The sequence below is a fragment of the Salmo salar genome, chromosome 10 (assembly GCF_965601325.2).
Source record: "Salmo salar chromosome 10, fSalSal1, whole genome shotgun sequence".
Taxonomy (NCBI): Eukaryota; Metazoa; Chordata; class Actinopteri; order Salmoniformes; family Salmonidae; genus Salmo; species Salmo salar.
Window position 1 is genome coordinate 77610862 of NC_138300.1, and position 18327 is coordinate 77629188.

General features: G+C 45.4%; 1 protein-coding gene across 1 annotated transcript in view; it reads left to right on the forward strand.

Annotated features, from left to right (window-relative positions):
• Positions 1-18327, forward strand: part of LOC106561044 (receptor-type tyrosine-protein phosphatase eta) — a 39356-nt gene that overhangs the window by 17194 nt on the left and 3835 nt on the right. Inside the window, exons 8-25 of the mRNA XM_014124613.3 lie at positions 986-1246; positions 1465-1719; positions 2040-2306; positions 2467-2733; positions 6863-7126; positions 7361-7633; positions 7781-8047; positions 8331-8473; positions 8591-8744; positions 9732-9881; positions 10125-10335; positions 10471-10592; positions 10749-10836; positions 11094-11135; positions 14552-14642; positions 14789-14879; positions 15155-15228; positions 17171-17305. Of these exons, the coding sequence (XP_013980088.3) occupies positions 986-1246; positions 1465-1719; positions 2040-2306; positions 2467-2733; positions 6863-7126; positions 7361-7633; positions 7781-8047; positions 8331-8473; positions 8591-8744; positions 9732-9881; positions 10125-10335; positions 10471-10592; positions 10749-10836; positions 11094-11135; positions 14552-14642; positions 14789-14879; positions 15155-15228; positions 17171-17305 (3155 nt within the window). The remainder of the gene's footprint in view (positions 1-985; positions 1247-1464; positions 1720-2039; positions 2307-2466; positions 2734-6862; positions 7127-7360; positions 7634-7780; positions 8048-8330; positions 8474-8590; positions 8745-9731; positions 9882-10124; positions 10336-10470; positions 10593-10748; positions 10837-11093; positions 11136-14551; positions 14643-14788; positions 14880-15154; positions 15229-17170; positions 17306-18327) is intronic.

Sequence of the window (18327 nt, forward strand, 5' to 3'; positions counted from 1 at the left end):
GGGCTGTGCGGCCCCCCAAAGAAATGCCACCCCACACCATGACTGACCCACCGCCAAACCGGTCATGCTGGAGGATGTTGCAGGCAGCAGAACGTTCTCTACGGCGTCTCCAGACTCTGTCACGTCTGTCACATGTGCTCAGTGTGAACCTGCTTTCATCTGTGAAGAGCACAGGGCGCCAGTGGTGAATTTGCCAATCTTGGTGTTCTCTGGCAAATGCCAAACGTCCTGCACGGTGTTGGGCTGTAAGCACAACCCCACCTGTGGACGTCGGGCCCTCATACCACCCTCATGGAGTCTGTTTCTGACCGTTTGAGCAGACACATGCACATTTGTGGCCTGCTGGAGGTCATTTTGCAGGGCTTTGGCAGTGCTCCTCCTGCTCCTCCTTGCACAAAGGCGGAGGTAGCGGTCCTGCTGCTGGGTTGTTGCCCTCCTACGGCCTCCTCCACGTCTCCTGATGTACTGGCCTGTCTCCTGGTAGTGCCTCCATGCTCTGGACACTACACTGACAGACACAGCAAACCTTCTTGCCACAGCTCGCATTGATGTGCCATCCTGGATGAGCTGCACTACCTGAGCCACTTGTGTGGGTTGTAGACTCCGTCTCATGCTACCACTAGAGTGAAAGCACTGCCAGCATTCAAAAGTGACCAAAACATCAGCCAGGAAGCATAGGAACTGAGAAGTGGTCTGTGGTCACCACCTGCAGAACCACTCCTTTATTGGGGGTGTCTTGCTAATTGCCTGTAATTTCCACCTGTTGTCTATTCCATTTGCACAACAGCATGTGAAATGTATTGTCAATCAGTGTTGCTTCCTAAGTGGACAGTTTGATTTCACAGAAATGTGATTGACTTGGAGTTACATTGTGTTGTTTAAGTGTTCCCTTTATTTTTTTGAGCGTTGTATAATACACAGGAAAATCACGTTTTTGACTGCACTAGGCCTTTAATGTAATTTTTTTGTTGTATATACCATTTAGAACCTGGGGTGGTGACAAACATCGCCACAACAGGAACAACCAACACAATGAATGTGACCTGGGATGCCCCTGTGGGACAGGTGGACTCCTACACCGTCACAATCTACAACAACAACGTGATGGAAAACAGCCACACCATCTCCAATGACTCTCTAGAATTAGTGTTCCAAAACCTGAAACCAGGGAAAGTCTATGTTGTCAGAGTGGTAACCAACAGTGGACCGCTCACTGAGGCATCACTGAATGTTACAAATGCAACGTGTAAGTCACTCAATGTTTTAATAAAGTCCAACTTTCCAGCTGTACTCCATTTGTTTAGTTGCTGTTGTAAAGATAATTACATATTTGTCTGACGAGCATGCACAATTACAGAGACATGCTCATAATCTAGAATGGATTGTTCTCTAATGTCATCACATGCCTGAGTCACTCCACCTGCAATATCCTGCATAACTAAAGTCTCCCTGGTTTGTTCCCAGATCCCAACCCTCCCGGAACCCAGATGGTGGAGGACCAGACCACTGGTTCCATCAACATCAGCTGGGCCCGGCCCCTGGACATGGACCTGGGTCAGTACCGGTTCTCTGTGTTCCACCTGGGCCAGCATAACCTGACAGAACACAACTGGATCCTCCTGGAGAACCTCCAGTCTGGAACACTCTACAACATCACTGTGGTAACCGTAGGGCCGTTGGACTACCAGAGCACAGCGGTGACAACAGCCAACTATACCAGTGAGTGACTACTGAACACACACATTTACACTGCATCTACACACGCATGCACCTGCAGCACATGGGGGTGTGTGAAACGCACTCCTCAGCCTAAAGTGTCCCCACTTGCGCCGCCGAATAGCTAGCTTTTTGGTGGCGCCAACTGGTAAGACGCTTCAGGAGGGCGGTCACGTGTGCTAGCAAGGCAGATGTCCAGGGTTAGAGACTCATGTGAGCCGAATCAGGAGGAAGTGGAACTCGTTAAGCAAGCAGCGTGATGTCTGTTACACACACTCACATGTACGCACACATAAATTATCTTTGTTGTTCGTTTGTTCCAGGGCCCCACTCTGTGAGCGGGCTGACAGAGGCAGGAATCACCCCTACCAATGTGACTCTAGTCTGGGATCAGCCGAAGAACAAAGCTGGCTTCTCCTTCAAGGTTGAAGTAACCTACCCCAACGGGTCCCTTTTCATCTCCGTCACTGTCAACAACACCAAAATAATTGTCACCGGACTACAGTCAGGTAGCAATTACACCTTTACCGTGACAACGCTCACAGAGGACGGCACCATGGCAACCCCTGTGAAAGTGTTCTATTACACAAGTATGTTCCCATGGCAATAACAATTCTCAGTTTCATTTTAAGAGTTATTTATCTTTCTAATTTGGTGTTAATAAGAGTACATATTTGGGACCAGCATATGTTGAACAGTACTCACCCTCTTTGTATTACTCAAGTCAAACCTAAGACCCTTTGTTTCCAGGACCATATCCCATTAGTGGGTTGTTGGCGCCTACAGTAAACACAACTGGTGTACGTCTGACCTGGACCAAGCCACCTCAGTACAAGAGTGGTTACACATACCGTATCCAGACCGAGGGGTGCGTGTCTACTCCCACAAACCACACAGTGACAGGAGAGGTGGCCGTCATTCCAGAACTCACACCAGGAACCAATTGCACCTTCCGTGTTTCCGTCAAGGCACAGGACGGTATAGAGGGAGGCACCGTCTCAATCTTTCAGTACACAGGTGAGACCTGCTTTCTTTTCACCTACAGTCAGGTCAAAAATAATTGGCACCCTTGATAAAGATGAGCAAAAAAGTATAAAATAAATAATAATACTGAGCTATATTGTATGCTCAAAGAAATGCGAGGGAAATTGAAATTATATTATTATTATTATATACAATTGCTTATAGAAAGTAATATTTTTATTTCTCAAAAAGATGGGTGTCAATTATTGGCAACCCTAAATTGTAACGTCTGCTTCCAACTCACACTCTCATACACATAGATCCCCTGAACGCAGCTCACTTTCCAGCCCACTTTCTAGCTCACGCTCTCAAACACATAGATCCCCTGAACGCAGCTCACTTTCCAGCCCACTTTCCAGCTCACGCTCTCAAACACATAGATCCCCTGAACGCAGCTCACTTTCCAGCCCACTTTCCAGCTCACACTCTTAAACACATAGATCACCTGAACGCAGCTTACTCTCCAGATCCCAATCACCTGAATTCTGATCACCTGTTCACACACCTGTATGTCATTATCACACACTATTTAGTTCAGTTCTTTGCACCCCATCATTATGAGGTATTGTTTGTTTTGTGACACACTTCTATTCGGAGCTCTGCTTTCCTGCAATTTACTCCTCCTGTGTATGATAGTTTTTGCCTGCCTCACTAACGATGCCTTTTGCCTATTCCCTGCTTGTACTTTAGCCTATTACATGATCTCCCGGACGATGTTACTAGCCTTTTCCCTGCCTGTACTGTTGCCTTTTTGGACCACTGTGTATGACCTTCTGCTTGACCCAGCTATCTGCCTCCTCCTGTGGTCCTTTACAATAAACACCTGCTGCGCCCTGCACTTGAAACCAGCTCTCTGTCTCCCATCGTGTTCGTTACATAAATATTCTAATAAATCAAATCAAACTAAATTAAATCTGCATGGCTTCCTGTTTCACTGGGGTATAAAAAATGTGTTAATACGCGTGTAAAATCCCTTTGTCATCCATCTCCATAGGAAAAGGCAAACGGCTCACAAATGAAAAGGACAAATGGTTGTTGACCTTCATAAATCAGACAATGGGTACAAGAAAATCGCTAAAATAAAGAATATATGTACCACTTACCACTATTAGGGCAACAATTAATTAGTTTAAAACCACTGGAACAGTGAAAAACTGTTACGAATCGCCCATGTCTGTTACCACAGAAGGGGCCCGTTTTTCAGAGCAGCCTGTCCCATTCCCAGCTAGGTTACAAGGTGCTTTTTCGCCAGTACCTATGGCTGGCCGGTAGAGTAATGGCGCTCATGGGCGGTGTTGCCCTGGATCAATCGAACAGTGGCGTCGGGGGTACAATTTGTCGTGCATCCCCACGCTTCTGCAGCATCCTCACGTCAACTGTTTCCCAGGCCTCAGCGGCCGTTTTGAGGGAGGAAATATCCTCCCATCTCCAGAAGTAGGCAGTCAGAGTGGTGCCTATGTTGAAGATCCGGGATACAGCCGGTATTTCCTGGTTCTGAAAAGGGATGGGACTTTGCGTCTCATTTTAGTTCTACGTGTCTTCAGCAAACACCTCAGATTCGACAAATTCTGAATTCCCACGAGCCGCCGGCTATTAGAGCCGATTGGCTGGTGGCAGCAGAGTCTAGGGAGCAAGCAGTGTTACACACATCCATGCTACTGTCCTGTATTCAGTCTCTAGGCTTCTTAAGATACCAGAAAAAACTGCTGTCTCACTCCATCTCAGCTCATTCCGTTTATGGGTCTTTAACTAGCTATCCCCACTTAAGGGGTTCGGGTTCCAGCTCTGATAAGCCAAATTTCGGCTGTGTCACATAGTGCATTTTCACCAGTGCCTATGCTTACTGGAGACAATGGCTTCTGGGATGGAAGTCATTCTCCTGGGGCTATTGTCAATGCGGCCCTTCCAACACTGAGTGCTAGCCAATCGCCTGGACGCATCTCGCGGCTTAAGCCGGTCGCTTCGGGCATCCCTGTCAGGCCTATTGGCCCTGGCCCAGTGGTGGGACCCTCTACTATTGTTAGGGGGCTCCCATGGGCTGAGTTGTAGCCTGCAAAAGGGGGCTGGGGCGCTGTATGAATGCAACTTGATTCGGGGGGTATGGACAGTGGTGCGGAGCGCATGTAAGAGGTGCGAGACTGGCTGCAGGGAAGTCAGGTGCAGGAGAGCAGAACTGTGTAATAACCGGAGCAGTTTAATATGAAAAAACCCAACGGCACCCAGAACAACAAAATATGGGTACAAAATAACCGTCGCGAACCAGTCAGAGTGCACAAACACTTTACAATAAACAATTGCACACACAGACATGGGGGGAACAGAGGGTTATATACACGACAAGTAATGAGGGAATGTAAACCAGGTGTGTGGGACAAGACAAAACAAATGGAAAATGAAAGGTGGATCGGCGTTGGCTAGAAGACCGGTGACGTCGACCGCCGAACGCCGCCCGAACTTCCGCCGAACTGACTTCGGTGGAAGTCATGACATTGCACTGCATATCAGTTACCTGGAGCTCCTAACGGTGTATCTGGTGCTCAGGTGTTCTCCCCTGCTTTTGTCGGGCACATGCTGTCGTATCGAGCAATACATAACCCAGGTTGAATCAACTCTGGTGCAGATCTTTTATCCAGGTGGAGCCCTCTCTCTCAGGAGTGGAGGGCACACCCAGGAGTGGAGGCTATACCTCTGGGCTTGGCCCCAGAGAGGTCCAATCTGACGGCTAGAGGTTTACCTCTGAACTTGATTGCTACTATTTAGTTCACAAGGGTGCCGTCCATGAGAGGGCTGTATGTATATAAGTGACAGGTGTTTGAGCTTTGGTGCCAAAATAAAGGAATTGTTCCTTTTCAGAGTTCTCTGGAGGGCCAGTTCCTACAGGAGCTTTTTGAGCAGGGTGCTTCATTCTCCACTTTGAAAGTGTACATGGCTGCTATTTCAGCGTGTCATGTGGGAATTGATGGTGCCAGTCCAGATGCTCATCCCCTGGCGGTGCGGTTCCTAAAAGATGTGTGCTGTTTCCGACAGGTCTCTAAACCTATTGCGCCCACTTGGGATTTAGCTTTGGTTTTGGATGCTCTGTGTTAGTCCCCCTTTGACCCACTGGAGTCTGTGGATCTGAAGACCTTCTCCTACAAGACATCCTTGCTCGTGGCTTTGGCCTTGGTTAAACACGTTGGGGTTCTCCACACATTATCCATACACCCTTCCTGTACTCATTTCACCCCTGGCAACTCAAAGGTGACGTTACATCTGAATGCGGCCTTTGCCCCGAGAGTCATGGTTATGTCCTTAGCTTTCGAGGTATTTCCCTTTCCGCCTCCTGCTTTTGCTTCGGAAGAGCAACAGAGGTTACATGCCCTCTTTCCAGTATGAGTTTTACACACGTACCTTGGGCGGACCCAGGATTTCCGGTGACCAACTTTTTGTCTGTTTTGCTAATCCAGCTCGCAGCAGGGCAGTTTCTAAACAGCATCTCTCCCACTCAATTGTGGAAGCTATCTCCCTGGCATATAGTAGCAAGGTGCAAGGGTTACCTAGCGGTGTACGCACCCACTCCACCAGGCGTCTGGCAGTGTCTTGGGTGTTATTTAAAGGGTTGACTGTAGTGGATATTTGTGCTGTGGCTAGTTGGACATCTCCACACACTTTTGTGAGGTTTTATCGCTTGGATGTCACTGCTCCTAGTGTAGTCTACAGGGTGCTTACAGCTGGGACAGGAGAGGGTCATTAGGCAGCTCGCAATGTGCGAGCTGTTGGAGGCGGTTTGGGGCGGGATTTTAGTTCTCCGTAGTTATGTTGTACTGTTTTGACGATAACTACTGTTCCCTAAAGGAGGGAAACGGTTCTCGGCTAGGTAAAGAGCGGTACTGAATTGAAGGAATGAATCCGGGCCTCAGGGTTATCACCTGTGGAAGGCGGGGCTTCCAGCAAGGCGCAGATATAATTTGGCCCTGTCAGACTTTCCATAGTTATGTTGTACCTCGTTTCCCTCTTTCAGGGAGCAGTAGTTACAGTCATAATGTTAGGTTTTTCTAGAATTTATATCCCTTTGTATCTTCCCTCATTCTCCCCTCCCCCTCTCCTTTCTAACCTCACCCCTATCTCTGTTCCTCTCTACCAGAGCCTGAGTCTGTCCAGCCATCCATCTCCAACAATGGTAGCACCAATACCATGGTGGTGAGCTGGGCGGCACCACCAGGGAATGTGGGGCAGTATGTGGTCCATCTGAACAGCACTGACCAGGTCTTTACCCCCGTATGGCTGAACTCCAACCAGCAGTCACACACCTTCATTTACCTGTCAGCTGGGAGAGAGTACACAGCCGTGGTGACCACTATCAGTGGGCCCTTCAATGAAACATCAGGACCTGTAACTACAGCAACTCGTGAGTATAAGGGAGGAGCCAGGGGGGAAAAGGCCCAGAGTTCTACTTACAGTAGCATGCCTCCTCTGTCTGTCCGAGTTCATTCATTTGTTGTAACTGTTTAGTCTAAGACGAAGAACAATGTTAATTTCGCACCAGTCCAGAGTTAGCTTTCAAGATACATTGTGAAAGGACATTCAATTCACACATGTTTTTTACAACTCAAAATAAATTGCTGTCAATTGTCTCTCTCAGAACCCAACCCGCCTGGGCCGATCGTGATCTTGGAGAAGACTACTAGTTCCATCACTGTGGAGTGGGTTGAAGCTCCTCAGATGGCCAACACCACCTTCAGTTACCTAGTGAAGTACCTGTCAACGCAGCAAGACAACAAGACGGTCACTACTACAAACACAAGTCAAACCCTGCCCAGCCTGTACTCTGGAACACCCTACAATATGTCTGTGGTTACAGTGGGAGTGCTAGGCTTCCACAGTGAGGAGGTCTGGAGCAGTTTGGTCACAACCAGTGAGTGTCAACACACACACGTACATGCACACGCTCAATCATTTCCGAACACATACACCCAAATACAACCCCGAGACGTTTGCTTTCTGTATTCATAATTATTGTTCTACTAACCTTCTCTATGCTGTCTTTAATTGAATTTCCAAGGACCAGAGAGTGTCCAGTCACTGAGTGCAGTGACAGCCGAGGTGAACCTAACATTGACCTGGTCAAAGCCTGTAGGTCACAAACCAGGCTACAGCTTCAGAGTGACCTGGACCAACTCCACAGGGTTAATCATCAGTAATAGAACCACAGCTATGGAAAACCTGCCCATCAATGGATTGGTCCCTGGTAGTCTGTATAACTTTACCGTAACAACACAGACAGACGACGGAACAGAGGGAGCTCCAGTCTCAACCTCCAGCTGCACCAGTAAGATCATAGCATGTTTTCACATGTATAAATACTGTACCACCAGTGTGGGATGCGTTAAGAATGCATATAGGGATTTATAAAGGATGTACTACCGTTACTAGCATCTACAGACACGGATCCAGATAGGGATACTATTTTATATGTCATTTTTTAACTGAGTTTTGATCTCTTGTAAATAGTATTTTTTTAACCGAGTTTTGTAATTCAGCCATGGTTTGCACATTTTCTAGTAATAAAACTGAAATCTGAAAACCTCTTTCTCTCCATCACTGTGCCATAGATGCCAGCCCTGTGTCCAACTTGAAGTGTGCCTCTCCTAATGACCCCAACGCCAAGCTGAATCTGTCCTGGACCAAACCCAAAGGACTGCACCAGGGCTTTCAGATCACTGCTAAGGAAACCATCCAACTCCCTCAGGGCCAGGTGCGGCTACACAATGTATTTCGCAATTGTTACACAATGCATTTCTCAAACAGTACAGTAAATATTGTTCACAGAAACAAAACAATTATTGATTGACTGATTAATTGATTGGTTTAGGTACACAATAAGACAATTGGTGACTGTAACCCAGCCTGTGGTTACACAGTCCCTGACCTGAAGCACTATACAGACTACACCCTGACCGTGACCACTCTGGGCTGTGGGAAAACCAGCACCGTCCAAAGCCTCACCTGCAAGACTGGCATTACTGGTATGTGGCAGAAACATAGTTCAATTGCAATGTAGGCGCAAATTTGATGGAATATGATAGAACAACTTAATTACCCTCACAATTTGAAAATGTGTTGTACATGGATTTTCTTTACCTATACAATATGTGTTGCCCATGTACAGATGTAGGATCTTAAATTTGAGCCAGTTTTCTACGGCAGGAAAATAATCCTGCAGCAACAGGAAATGTGAATTGTGTCGATTATAATTAATGGACATTTTTGTAGGTATGCATATATTTATTGTAAGGGAAAATCAAATTTTAAAGTGGAAATTAAATACTTCAGAAGCCTTTTAAAAACCTAAAATACCCCCCCCCCTTTTTGCCCTCAGAACAGCCTAAATTTGTCAGGGGATGGACTCTACAAGGTATCCAAAGTGTTCCACAGGGATGCTGGCCCATGTTGACTCTAATGCTTCCCACAGTTGTGTCAAGTTGGCTGGATGTCCATTGACCATTCTTGACACACTGTTGTGTGTGAAAAACCCAGCAGCATTGCAGTTCTTGACACAAACTGCTGCACATGGCACCTACTACCATACTCCGCTCAAAGGCACTTCAATCTTTTGTCTTGCCTATTCATCCTCTGAGTGGAACACATACACAATCCATGTCTCGTTTGTCTCAAGACTTAGAAATCCTTATTTAACCTGTCTCCTCTGCTTCATCTACACTGATTAAAGTGGATTTAACAAGTGACATCAATAAGGGGTCATAGCTTTTCCCTGGATTCACCTGTTCAGTCTTTGTCATGGAAAGAGCATGTTTTGTATACTCAGTGAATACTTCAAGTTTAAAATGTTCTGCATTGCAGGAAGGTTCTCCTGCAAGAGGGTGATCAAATTAACATCCTATATCTGTATTGAAGTAATATGTAAGCTCGTAAACACAATCCTTTCAGGATGTAAGTAGAAATACTGTAAGAATTTATGTCCCATTTCTTTCTCCTCTCTTCCATTTCTCCAGTCCCTCCTATCCCAGCTGACGTTGAGTCCCTAGTCAGTGTGACAGCGAAGGATCACAACTCCTTCTCTGTACAGCTCACCCCCAGCCTCCTGGACAGCACCAATGGACCAATCAAACACTACGGCGTGTTGGTGACCTCAGACATCAACAGTGGGTCCCCTTCATTCTCGTATTGGTTAAGATTGGTTTATGATTGATTTGTAGATTGGCCAGTTTTGGTTTTGGGTATAAAAAAGACATGCAAGTTGGATTAATTTAACTGAGAGAATTCTGATTCAACATATTCAAGATGATTTATCTCAAAATATTTTGTGTCTTTGTCCAAACAATTTGACTATATTTTCTTAATCGGTGATCTTCACCGTACTCGTGTGTGCGGTGTTTTACTTACAGATGTAGATCAGTCTAACTCATCGCAGTACTTAGTGAAGACTTATCAGGACTGGGAAGCAGGCTCTACTACTGCATACCTGGCTACGGTCAAAGACAACACTAACAACAGCCGGAGGAGGAAACGTGCAGGAAACATTGACATTTACATAGGGGACAAAACCTCATGGAATGGCTATACCAATGGCCAACTGAAGGCCAAACGAGAGTACAGGTATGAACACAACACAGGCAGTATGTGTGATGAGTGGAAGGGATGGAACTACAATTCAGCTTGCATTAATCAACTACTGATGTAAACTATGAACTAAAATGTCAAATGTTTTACATTTTTCTTTTGTCTTCACAGTTATGCCATTGTTTTATTCACTGAAATGGTGGTAGAGCAGAATGGGCTTCTGAACGTCGGTTCGTCACTCATCACGATAACTCTGTTTAACTCAAATTCATTCTACCTCCCTCAGGACCCAGGTAGCTATTGCACTTTTACATGGTGTTAACTGTTTAAACCACAGCTATGAGCTGTTATGAGTACTTATAGCAAGTCTTACAATGATAAAAGGCACGATGGATGTCTTCCTAATATATTGCGTTCATAAGGCGTTCTCTCCGGTCATTCTTATGTAGTGGTCACCAGTGTGGCTGTCGGGGTAACACTTGGAGTTTTTGTCATCCTCTTCATCATTACTGCCGGCTTCATCATCTACTGGAGGAGGTGAGAGATCGTCATCGTAATATATGCCATTTAGCAGACTCTTTTATTCAAAGCGACTTACTATCATGTACACATACATTTTACTTATGGGTGGCCTCGGGAATCGAACCCACAATCGTGGCGGTGCAAGCACTATGCTCTACCAACTGAGCCATACAGGACCATCATAATCATCATCGTGTTCATCATCACTCGATAATTTAGTCTGAAATGTTTTTGGATGGTCATATGATTTTTGTATGCCTTTGTTTTTACAGACAAAACAAGGACTCTTCAGACATCCAGATTCACTCTATGAGGTTATTATGATGATCCTTCACTTGTTTCTGATCCATCTCAGTTTGAAATTGAATGCATTTTTTTCAGGGCTAAAGTGTGGGTATCAACTCTTATGGTAACCTATTAGGAGACTTCAAATCAATATTTGTCACATGCTGCCGAATACAACAAGTGTAGACCTTATCGTGAAATGCTTACTTACAAGCCCTTAACCAACAGTGCAGTTCAAGAAGAGTGAAGAAAATATTTACCAAATAATAAAATGTAACACAATAACATAACAATAACGAGGCTATATACAGGGGGTACCGGTACCGAGTCAGTGTGCGGGGGTACAGGTTAGAGGTCATTTGTACATGTAGGTAGGGGTGAAGTGACTATGCATAGATAATAGCAGCGAGTCGCAGCAGTGCACAAAACAAATAGGGGGGGGGGGGATCAATGTAATAGTCCGGTGGCCATTTGATTAACTGTTCTGCAGTCTAATGGCTTGGGGATAGAAGCTGTTAAGGAGCCTTTTGGTCGTAGACTTGGCGCTCCAGTACTGCTTGCCGTGCGGTAGCAGAGAAAACAGTCTATAACTTGGGTGACTGGAGTCTCTGACAATGTTATGGGCTTTCCTCTGACACCACCTATTATATAGGTCCTGGATTGCAGGAAGCTTGGCCCCAGTGATGTACTGGCCCGTACGCACTATCCTCTGTAGCGCCTTATGTGAGATGCCGAGCAGTTGCCATACCAGGAGGTGATGCAACCGGTCAGGATGCTCTCGATGGTGCAGCTGTAGAACCTTTTGAGGATCTGGGGACCCATGCCAAGTCTTTTCAATCTCCTGAGCGGGAAAAGGTTTTGTTGTGCCCTCTTCACGACTGTCTTGGTGTGTTTGATAGATCATTGGTGATGTGGACACCAAGGAACTTGAAACTCTCGACCTGCTCCACTACATCCCTGTTGATGTTATTGGGGGCATGTTCAGCCCGCCTTTTCCTGTAGTCCACGATCAGCTCCTTTGTCTTACTCACATTGAGGGAGAGGTTGTTGTCCCTATAGGCTGTCTCATTGTCGGTGATCAGGCCTACCACTGTAGTGTTGTCAGCAAACTTAAGGATGGTGTTGGAGTCATGTTTGGTCACGCAGTCATGGGAGAACAGGGAGTACAGGACAGGTACACACCCTTGAGGGAACCCAGTGTTGAGGATCAGCGTGGCAGATGTGTTGTTGCATGCCCTTACCACCTGGGGGCGGCCCGTCAGGAAGTCCAGGATCCAGTTGCAGAGGGATGTGTTTAGTCCCAGGGTCCTTAGCTTAGTGATGAGCTTCGTGGGCACTATGATGTTGAATGCTGAGCTGTAGTCAATGAACAGCATTCTCACATAGGTGTTCCTTTTGTCCAGGTGGGAAAGGGCAGTGTGGAGTGCGATTGAGATTGAGCATCTGTGGATATGTTGGGGCAGTATGTGAATTGGAGTGGGTCTAGGGTATCCGGGAGGATGCTATAGATGTGAGCCATGGCCAGCCTTTCAAAGCACTTCATGGCTACCGACGTGAGTGATACGGCGCTGTAATCATTTAGGCAGGTTACCTTCCCTTCCTTGGGATCAGAGACTATGGTGATTTGCTTGAAACATGTAGTTATTACAGACTCAGTCAGGGAGAGGTTGAAAATGTCGGTGAAGACACAGGCCAGTTGATCCGCGCATGCTTTGATTACACGTCCTGGTAATCCATCTGGCCCCGCGCCTTTGTGAATGTTGACCTGTTTAAAGGTCTTGCTCTCATCGGCTACCGAGAGCGTTATCAAACACTGTCATCCAGAACAGCTGGTGCTCTCGTGCATGCTTCAGTGTTGCTTGCCTTGAAGCGAGCATAAAAGGCATTTAGCTCATCTGGTAGGCTCGCGTCACTGGGCAGCCCACGTCTGGGTATCCCTTTGTAGTCTGTAATATGTTTTCAAGCCCTGCCACATCCGACGAGCGTCAGAGCCGGTGTAGTAGGATTAAATTTTAATCCTGTATTGATGCTTTGCTTGTTTGATGGTTCGTCTGAGGGCATAGCGGTATTTCTTATAAACATCCAGATTAGTGTCCCTCTCCTTGAAAGCGGCAGCTCTAGCCTTTAGCTCGATGCGGATGTTGCCTGTAATCCATGGCTTCTGGTTGGAATATGTACGTACGGTCACTATTGGGACGACGTCGTCAATGCACTTATTGATGAAGCCGATGACTGAGGTGGTATACTCCTCAATGCCATTGGATGAATCCCGGAACATGTTCCAGTCTGTGCTAGCAAAACAGTCCTGTAGCGTAGTATCTGCATCATCTGACCACTTCCGTATTGAGCGAGTCACTGGTACTTCCTGCTTAGGTTTTGCTTGTAAGCAGGAATCAGGAGGATAGAATTATGGTCAGATTTGCCAAATGAAGGGCGGGGGAGAGCTTTGTATGCATCTCTGTGTGTGGAGTAAAGGAGGTATAGAGTTTTTCTTTCCTCTGGTTGCCATGTGACATGCTGGTAAAAATATGATAAAACTGATTTAAGTTTGCCTGCATTAATGTCCCCGGCCACTAGGAGCACCGCTTCTGGGTGAGCATTTTCTTGTTTGCTTATGACCTTATAGAGTTGGTTGAGTGTGGTCTTAGTGCCAGCATCGGTCTGTGGTGGTAAATAGACGGCTACAAATAATATAGATGAGAACTCTCTTGGTAGATAGTGTGGTCTACAGTTTATCATAAGGTACTCTACCTCAGGCGAATAATAACTCGAGACTTCTATAATATTAGTTATTGCGCACCAGCTGTTAAAACAAAAAGACACACACCCCCACCCCTCGTCTTACCAGACATAGCTTCTCTGTTCTGCCGATGCATGGAAAATCTCTCCAGTTCTATATTATCCATGTCGTTGTTCAGCCACGACTCGTTGAAACATAAGATATTACAGTTCTTAATGTCCTGTTGGTAATATAATCATAATCGTTATTTTCCCATTATTGCATGTTAGCAAGTAGAATTGATGGCAGTGGGAGTTTACTCGCTCGCCTATGGATTCTCAAAAGGCAGCCCGTCTGCAGCTTCTTTTCCTCCGTCTTTTCTTCGCGCAAATGACGGGAATCTGGGCCTGTTCTCTGGAGAGCATTATATCTTTCTCGAAAAAGCTTCTTCCAGTTCGTGGTGAGTAATCCCATTTCTGATGTCCAGAAGTTATTTTCGGTCATAGGAGATGGTAGCAGCAACATTATCTACAAATAAGTGAAAAAACAAGTTACAAACCCCCAAAAAACGAACAAAATAGCACAATTGGTTACGGGCATGTAAAATGTCAGCCATCTTCTTCGGCGCCATCTTAACAACTTGAATGATGCAACAGGTAGAGTTACACACCGTTTCTTGGTGTCACTCATGTTTGTGTTAATGCTTGTCTCCTGTGTCTCTATTAGCAGAACCGTTGTTGTGAGGGTGGAGGACTATGAGGCTTATTACAAGAAGCAGAGAGCAGACTCCAACTGTGGTTTCGCTGAGGAGTTTGAGGTAAAATATAAATCTATTTATTCGTTCATGCACATATTTTGGATGTTCCATCGGGCATCAGTTGATGTTCTGTATTCTGTAAATGTGCCTGTGTTTCTTTGTAAGCAACTCGTTCCTGGTTGCCTAATGTCTCCCTCTCCCTCTAGGACCTGAAGCTAGTGGGAACAGCCCAAGCAAAAACCAGCGCTTTGGCCATGGAGAACAAGTCCAAGAACCGCTACAACAATGTGCTTCCCTGTGAGTCAACCATGACCCCTGACCCCTGTCTCCATGACAACGACCCCTGTCCCCCTGCCACTGCTTACCATAGCTACCATAGCTTATCATATCTAATCCTCCATCATCATTTCCATACAGACTAACTCCTTTGTTTATTCAATAGCTTAGCTGTTTATTCAAACAAGCATTTACACTAGAGTGGTTGGGAGCATGATGCTTTGTCTCTGGGCAGAGTGACAGGAATTCTCTTTCAGTTCTATCAATCCTCATTGCTCCTCTTTCCCACATCCCAGATGATTCCTCTAGAGTGAAACTGTCCATCCATGGAAGTCCATTTGACGACTACATCAATTCTAACTACATCCCGGTGCGTACTGACCCATCATCATCATCGCTATCATAATCAGCTTTCTCTGACCCTCTCTGATTCAGCTCTGCTCTAGGCTTATTTCACAAAGCAGGATCGATATAGCTAGATACAGTGGCTTGCAAAAGTATTCACCCCCTTGGCATTTTTCCTATTTTGTTGCCTTACAACCTGGAATTGAAATTTATTTTTGGGGGGGTTTGTATCATTTGATTTACACAACATTCCTATCACTTTTAAGATGCAAAATATGTTTTATTGTGAAACAAACAAGAAATAACACAACAAAAACAGAAAATTTGAGCGTGCATAAGTATTCAACCCGCCCAAAGTCAATACTTTGTCGAGTCACCTTTTGCAGCAATTACAGCTGAGAGTCTCTTGGGGTATGTCTCTATAAGCTTGGCACATCTAGCACTGGGATTTTTGCCTATTTTTAAAGGAAAAACTGCTTCAGCTCCTTCAAGTTGGATGGGTTCCGCTGGTGTACAGCAATCTTTAAGTCATACCACAGATTCTCAATTGGATTGAGGTCTGGGCTTTGACTAGACCATTCCAAGACATTGAAATGTTTCCCCTTAAACCACTCGAGTGTTGCTTTAGCAGTATGCTTTGGGTCATTGTTCTGCTGGAAGGTGAAACTCCGTCCCAGTCTCAAATCTCTGGAAGAGTGAAACAGGTTTCCCTCAAGAATTTCCCTGTATTTAGCGCCATCCATCATTCCTTCAATTCTGACCAGTTTCCCAGTCCCTGCCATTGAAAAACATCACCAGATCCTGATGCTGCCACCACCATGCTTCACTGTGGGGATGGTGTTCTCGGGGTGATGAGAGGTGTTGGATTTGCACCAGACATAGCGTTTTCCTTGATGGCCAAAAAGCTACATTTGAGTCTCATCTGACCAGAATACCTTCTTCCATATGTTTGGGGAGTCTCCCACATGCCTTTTGGCAAACACCAAACGTGTTTGCTTATTTTTTTTCTTTAAGCAATGACTTTTTTGTGGCCACTCTTCCATAAAGCCCAACTCTGTGGAGTGTACAGCTTAAAGTGGTCCTATGGACAGATACTCCAATCTCCGCTGTGGAGCTTTGCAGCTCCTTCAGGTTTATCTTTGGTCTCTTTGTTGCCTCCCTGATTAATGCCCTCCTTGCCTGGTCCGAGAGTTTTGGTGGGCGGCCCTCTCTTGGCAGGTTTGTTGTGGTGCCATATTCTTTCCATTTTTTAATAATGGATTTAATGGTGCTCCGTGGGACGTTCAAAGTTTCTGATATTTTTTTATAACCCAACCCTGATCTGTACTTCTCCATAACTTTGTCCCTGACCTGTTTGGAGAGCTCCTTTTGTCTTCATGGTGCCGCTTGCTTGGTGGTGTCCCTTGCTTAGTATTGTTGCAGACTCTGGTGCCATTCGGAACTGGTGTATATATACTGAGATCATGTGACACTTAGATTGCACACAGATGGACTTTATTTAACTAATTAAGTGACTTCTGAATGTAATTGGTTGCATCAGATCTTATTTAGGGGCTTCATAGCAAAGGGGTGAATACATATGCACGCACCACTTTTCCTTTTTTTCCCCTTTTTTTTTAAACAAGTAATTTTTTTCATTTCACTTCACCAATTTGGCCTATTTTTTGTATGTCCATTACATGAAATCCAAATAAAAATCAATTTAAATTACAGGTTGTAATGCAACAAAATAGGAAAAACACCAAGGGGGATGAATACTTTTGCAAGACACTGTAACTAAAATTAACACTCAGATATAAGTCTTTATTTTCAGGTTATAGAAGTATGTTATAGAAGTATTTCATCTCTTATATCACATCCGTTTCACATTACCAGGATATACAGATTTTCAATTAAAATATTTACGAAAGTTCGATAGTGCTTGTTGTAGATGCTTACGTTCTGGGTCAATATGTCCCCACTGCCAGGGTTACAACTCCAGGAAGGAGTTTATTGCGGCCCAGGGTCCTTTGCCCGGCACTGTCAACGAGTTCTGGAGGATGATCTGGGAGAAGAACGTCCAGACTCTGGTCATGCTGACACGCTGTAACGAACAGGGACGAGTGAGTACACACACACACACACGTACGCGTGCACACGCACACATTTAGTGTGTTGGAAAGGGGATGTAACCAGCCAAGCTGCGTCTGTATGCAGAATATATAGTCATCTACTCCAATGCTCCTTCTCTGGTTCAGGTTGTTGAAGCGCTCCAGACTGCCTTTTAGTCACTGCAGACCTCTCTATATGGTGTTAAGCTAGTCTTGAATGCACCAAAAATGAAATTCAGGAATTCCACCATAGCCGGATCTCAGCCAGAGAAGGTTAGCCCTTTTCACGTCTGGGGGCACATCCATTTAAAAGGTGTCACCCTATAAATACTTTGGTATATAGTTAGACCAGAAGCTGTCTACAAAGTTCACAAGGATAATCTTGTGAGGAAGCTCACAATTCTCACAAGGCTTGTTTTCCATTTGAGGTTTGTTCAAGCCATGTTTCTTTCAGTAATTGATTATGCTGTACATGTATGCAGCCTCCTTGTTGCTACAAAGACTGGACTCAGTCTATTGTGCATCTTTGCGCTTTGTCACAAATGCCAAGTCGCTCACCCACCATTGCACCTTGTGTCAAATGGTGGGCTGGACCTTGCTTTACATGTGCAGATAACTACATTGGTACTGTATGTGTTCATATACAACCTATGGTTCATTTGATGAACTTAGCCTTAAGATGCTTTTGGCAAATCGGGCTCAGATCGGCTTGATGATGTGTTGCTGTGTTGATTGTACTGTACGTTTTATACTTTGTAATGTTGTACTGACTGCTGCTGCCTTCTCGGACAGGTATGGTGTCTCAATGGGAATTTCCTGGTTAAATAAAAACAAATCTAACACACACACAAACACACGACAGCACACTACCAGATTCAGGGCCGGATCGGTCTCGACGCCAGTCGTCAAGCCCAAGCAAGGACGGCGACCAAAAATCTACACAGAAATTGCAAAAGGCATGCCCAAACAAGGGTATTTACACAAACAAACACTGGCAGGACACCAGGCCGAAAGGCTAACCTGTCCACCTCTCT